Raw genomic sequence first — 6,001 nt, forward strand, 5'->3', positions numbered from 1 at the left:
AGAAGTGTGTGTGCCCAGGTGAGGAAGGGAATCCCAGGGGAGCCACCTCAGCTGTGTTGTTACAGGGCAAGCTGTGAAGTGGCCCTGACCACAAGATCCCTGCCCATGGAGCAGTTGGTGCTGTGCTGTACTGTGCTGCAGGGCTGGTGTAGCCTTCCTGGCTGTGCTGGGCTGCCCAGACCCCTTGGCCACAGGACAACCTTAGCAGATGCTTTTAGCAGAGGGGTTCTCAGGGGAACATTGTTTGTGCCTGACTGCAGAACAGAGTGGTTTTCCCATAAGGAAATCCTATAAAGCTAAAATGACCAAAATTAGAGAATCCCTTCTGTGCATGTTGCATATGAGTCAGAGGCCCATTCAATGCTCCACCAGCATTCCTGGGCTTCCCAGCACCTAAAGGGATGTGAGATGGTCTACACTACTTTCTCCTTATAGTCTTAGGTCTAAGAGCATTTAAATGATACATTAGAGAGTCTGAATGCCTTTTTTTCCTAGGATCGTAAGGAAGCAGCACTCTCTGGCCAAAAAACATTCATTGCAGTCTTACATGCAGGTCCTAAGGTCCCATGGACTCTTGAGGGTGCAGTTTGCAACATAACCACTGACTTTATCCCCACCACCACCTGTTGTACCCCTGCAGAGTCCTGCCTTAACGCACAAAGTGCAGAAACACTTTGCTGTTGAGAGCTGCGGCCATGTGGGAATGTCCATGACACAGCAGCGATTACAGTCAAGCCACCACAAATTTCACCAGATGTTTGCATCTGAACAGCTCCTGCCTGTCCTCTGTCTCCACTAAGGAGCATTAGTAGCTCACTAATTAGCATTAGTGAGGTACCTCACATGCAGGTACCCATGTGGTGGATACATGAATTGAGGCCAGGGGAATCCCAGCTGCTGTGAGTCTGGGGCAGACATGGGAGGGGGCTGAGTCCCCTTCTAGCCCCTGGACCCAGCATGAGATGCCTCGACTGACTCTGCTGAATCAGTAAAACCGCTGTATTGGACTTCCGGAGGGCTGACTTTGAGCTGCTCAGGACACTGGTTGGTAGAGTCCCTTGGGAGGTGGTTCTGAAGGGCAGAGGAGTCCAGGAAGGCTGGGTGCTCTTCAAGAGGGAAATCTCAATGGTGCAGGAATGGTCTGTCCCCACGTGCCCAAAGACGAGCTGGCGGGGAAGAAGACCGGCCTGGCTGAACAGAGAATTGTGGCTTGAGCTTAGGAGAAAAAAGAGGGTTTATAATCTTTGGAAAAGTGGGCAGGCCACTAGGGAGGACTATAAGGATGTTGCAAGGCTGTGCAGGGACAAAATTAGAAAGGCCAAAGCTCATCTGGAGCTCAGTCTGCTACTGCCGTTAAAGACAACAAAAATGTTTTTATAAATACATCAACACAAAAAGGAGGACTAAGGAGAATCTCCATCCTTTACTGGATGCGGGGGGAAACTTAGTTACAAGAAATGAGGAAAAGGTGGAGGTGCTTAATGCCTTCTTTGCCTCAGTCTTTAGCGTCAATACCGGTTGTTCTCTGGATACCCAGTACCCTGAGCTGGTGGAAGGGGATGGGGAGCAGGATGTGGCTCACTATCCACGAAGAAATGGTTGGTGACCTGCTACGGCACTTGGATGTGCACAAGTCGATGGGGTCGGATGGGATCCACCCAAGGGTACTGAGAGAACTGGTGGAGGAGCTGGCCAAGCCCCTATCCATCATTTATCAGCAGTCCTGGCTATCGGGGGAGGTCCCAGTCGACTGGTGGCTAGCAAACGTGACGCCCACCTACAAGAAGGGCCGGAGGGCAGACCCAGGAAACTACAGGCCTGTCAGTTTGACCTCAGTGCCAGGGAAGCTCATGGAGCAGATCCTCTTGAGAATCATCATGCAGCACTTGCAGGGCAAGCAGGTGATCAGGCCCAGTCAGCATGGGTTTATGAAAGGCAGGTCCTGCTTGACGAACCTGATCTCCTTCTATGACAAAGTGACGCGCTGGGTGGATGAGGGAAAGGCTGTGGATGTGGTCTACCTTGACTTCAGCAAGGCTTTTGACACCGTCTCCCACAGCATTCTCCTCAAGAAACTGGCTGCTCTTGACTTGGACTGGCGCACGCTTCGTTGGGTTAGAAACTGGCTGGATAGCCGGGCCCAAAGAGTTGTGGTAAATGGAGCCAAGTCCAGTTGGAGGCCAGTCACTAGTGGCGTCCCCCAGGGCTTGGTGCTGGGGCCGGTCCTCTTCAACATCTTCATCAATGATCTGGACATTGATCTGCATTGAGTGCACCCTCAGTAAGTTTGCAGATGACACCAAGTTAGGTGCGTGTGTCGATCTGCTCGAGTGTAGGAAGGCTCTGCAGGAGGATCTGGATAGGCTGCACCGATGGGCTGAGGTCAACTGTATGAAGTTCAACAAGGCCAAGTGCCGGGTCCTGCACCTGGGGCACAATAACCCCAAGCAGAGCTAGAGGCTGGGAGATGAGTGGCCGGAAAGCTGCCTGGTGGAGAAGGACCTGGGAGTACTGGTGGACAGTTGGCTGAATATGAGCCAGCAGTGTGCTCAGGTGGCCAAGAAGGCCAACGGCATCCTGGCTTGCATAGGATACAGTGTGACCAGCAGGGCTAGGGAGGTGATTGTCCCCCTGTACTCGGCTCTGGTGAGGCTGTACCTCGAGTACTGTGTTCAGTTTTGGGCCCCTCGCTACAAGAAGGACATCGAGGTGCTTGAGCGGGTCCAGAGAAGGGCGACGAAGCTGGTGAGGGGCCTGGAGAGCAAGTCCTATGAGGAGCGGCTGAGGGAGCTGGGCTTGTTCAGCCTGGAGAAAAGGAGGCTCAGGGGCGACCTTATTGCTCTCTACAGATACCTTAAAGGAGGCTGTAGCGAGGTGGGGGTTGGTCTGTTCTCCCATGTGCCTGGTGACAGGACGAGGGGGAATGGGCTTAAGTTGTGCCAGGGGAGTTTTAGGTTGGATCTTAGGAAGAACTTCTTTACCGAAAGGGTTGTTAGGCACTGGAACAGGCTGCCCAGGGAAGTGGTGGAGTCACCATCCCTGGAAGTCTTTAAAAGACGTTTAGATGTAGAGCTTAGGGATATGGTTTAGTGGGGACTGTTAGTGTTAGGTCAGAGGTTGGACTCGATGATCTTGAGGTCTCTTCCAACCTAGAAATTCTGTGATTCTGTGGTTCTGTGAATCCCTTCCTTAAGCAGGGGATAAAGGAGTTCCTTTTGTGACCCTTTCTGGGTATCCTATCTGAGACCCGAGAAGAAGTGATAGCTCCAGCTAATTATTTTTTCTGTCAGGACACTGCTGCGAAGAAGTGTGTGTGCTCAGAGGACGGAAGGAACCCCAGGGATTCCTTCAGGCTGTTTCCCAGCAGGTTCCCCTGCAGCCCCAGGGCCATGTGCAGGGAGCCTGGTGGGGGGCAGAGCAAGGGAGGCCTTGGGCTGGGCCTCTGCTGATGAGCTGGACCGGGCTCCTGGGCCCAAGGGGAGCTCCTGGCAAGTGGGCAGCGCTGCAGGGAGACAGCTCTGCCCAGGAGCAGCTCTTCTGCATAGCACAGCAGGGCTGGGGGCACTGCCTGCAGAGACACAGTGCTTAAAGGCAGGCAGAAGTGGCAGGATGCACAGAGCTCACTGGGGGAGAACACTTCCCAGCCTTGAACCCGGTAAGTCTCTGGCTGGAGGGCAATGCAGCCGCAGTTCCTGGAGGAAGGAGAAGCTGGGGGTACAGGCAGGGGTGCCCAGGGCTGTGGTGCAGAGCAGGGTCCCTGCTGTGTCCCAGGGGCTGTGTGCTGGGGCAGTGCCTCTGCTGCCTGCCAGTCTCAGCACTCAGCCTGCCCGGGGAGCTGCCCAGGGCACTGTAGGGAATGTACTCGTTTCTGCTCGCATAATTTTCTTCCTAGTATCTGGCTTGGGGCTGATGTTTTGTGGGTTTAGGATGAGAACAATGCTGATAACACATTGATATTTTAGTTGTTGCAGACCAGTTGCTACGCCAAACCAATGAACTTTGAGCTTCTCATACCACCCTGGCAGCAAGGAGGCAGGGGGTGCACAAGAAGCTGGGAGGGGACAGCTCCAGGACAATTGACTCTAGCTGGCCAAAGGGATATTCACATGGCGTCATGCTGAACTGTGAAACTGTGGAAGTTGTCTGGAGTTTTGGGAGGGGTGCTGCTGCTGCTCAGGGTCCGACTGTACATCGAACAGCAGGTGGTGAGCAATTGAATAACTGTAATTTTCCATGCATATTATTGTTGTTATTATCACTTCATTTTCTGTCCTATTAAAATCTTTCTCTCCAGATTTTTACCCTTCTTTCGATTCTCTCCCCCATGCCAGTGTGGGGGTTGAGGGGAGTGTGTGAAGGCAGTACGGTGCTTGGCTGCCTGTTGGGTTAAACCAAAGCAGGGGAAAAGCTGCAGGTGGAAGGAGCCACCTCTGGCAGAGCCAAGTCCTTCTGCTGTCAGGAAGGTGCAGCATGCGGCAGGGCTGCTCACGGCCCCACATCTTAACCAGGGCAGCGGCAGGGGAAGTTTTTCACGAGGCAGAGATTTCCTGAGCTGTTTTCATTTTCCACGTCTGAGGGTGGGAGGAGGGAGAAGGGATGGAGCAAGAAATAGAAAAGCATCTGTCAAGTTTGAGCACATCTCTCAGACTCCTGAACTGTACACTTGGTAGTTCATGAACTGAATGAAAATTTTGGGAGTATGGCAGGGAGAGGGTCTTTTCCTGTCTCTGCAGATCTCCATACACACAGGCAGCAGATGTCCAACAGCAGCTCCATCACAGAGTTCCTCCTGCTGGCATTCGCAGACACACGGGAGCTGCAGCTCCTGCACTTTGGGCTCTTCTTGGGCATCTACCTGGCTGCCCTCCTGGGCAACGGCCTCATCCTCACCGCTGTAGCCTGCGACCACCGCCTCCACACCCCCATGTACTTCTTCCTCCTCAACCTCGCTCTCCTTGACCTGGGCTGCATCTCCACCACTCTCCCCAAAGCCATGGCCAATGCCCTCTGGGACACCAGGGCCATTTCCTACTCAGGATGTGCTGCACAGTTCTTTTTTTTCCTGTTCTTGTTTTCAGGAGAATATTCTTTTCTAACCATCATGGCTTATGACCGTTACATTGCCATCTGCAGGCCCCTGCACTATTGGACCCTCCTGGACAGCAGAGCTTGTGCCCAGATGGCAGCAGCTGCCTGGGGCAGTGGGGTTCTCAATGCTTTGCTGCTCACTGCCAATACATTTTCACTGCCCCTCTGTGAAGGCAATGCTGTGGACCAGTTTTTCTGTGAAGTTCCTGAGATCCTCAAGCTCTCCTGCTCACACTTCTACTTCAGGGAAGTTTGGGTTGTCATGGTTGGTATCTCTTTAGCATCTGGCTGTTTTGTTTTCATTCTTTTTTCTTATGTTCAGATCTTCAGGGCTGTGCTGAGGATGCCCTCTGAGCAGGGACGGCACAAAGCCTTTTCTATGTGCCTCCCTCACTTGGTTGTAGTCTCCCTGTTTGTCATCACTGGAATTTTTGCCTATCTGAAGCCCCCCATCATTTCCTACCCAGACCTGGATCTGGTGGTGGCAGTTCTGTACTCAGTGATGCCTCCAGCTCTGAACCCCCTCATCTATAGCATGAGGAACAGGGAGCTTAAGTATGCTGTTAGGAAAGTGATTTCATGGATGTTTGTGAATATTGGTAAATTTCCCCTATTTTTCCAAAAGTGATTTCCTGGATACTTGTTTCATTATCATTGGGTTTTGTTTGTTTGTTTGTTTTTAATCTTGAGCGTCATTCCCACTCTTTCATTTCTTAGAAAAATGATTTTTATTTATCACCATATCCACTGAGGAATAAAACTGCTCTGTTTAATCTGAACATCATTTGCCTCCCTGTATTTCACCACTTACTGTCTCTTAGTATCTGTGTAATAAAAAGGTATCTCCTCAGTATACTGCCTGAAATCCTGCCTCTTCTTTCAAAGCTAATGCCAACAACATGTCTGAGCATGG

At 51.9% G+C, this 6,001-nt stretch overlaps 1 protein-coding gene across 1 annotated transcript; it reads left to right on the forward strand.

Annotated features, from left to right (window-relative positions):
* The first annotated feature begins 4,756 nt into the window (after window positions 1–4,756).
* Window positions 4,757–5,716, forward strand: LOC119714707 (olfactory receptor 14C36-like). Its single transcript, XM_038171694.1, has one exon. It carries the CDS (start codon window positions 4,757–4,759, stop codon window positions 5,714–5,716), a length of 960 nt encoding a protein of 319 aa, XP_038027622.1.
* The last annotated feature ends 285 nt before the right edge of the window (window positions 5,717–6,001 follow it).

The sequence above is a fragment of the Anas platyrhynchos genome, chromosome 32 (assembly GCF_047663525.1).
Source record: "Anas platyrhynchos isolate ZD024472 breed Pekin duck chromosome 32, IASCAAS_PekinDuck_T2T, whole genome shotgun sequence".
Taxonomy (NCBI): Eukaryota; Metazoa; Chordata; class Aves; order Anseriformes; family Anatidae; genus Anas; species Anas platyrhynchos.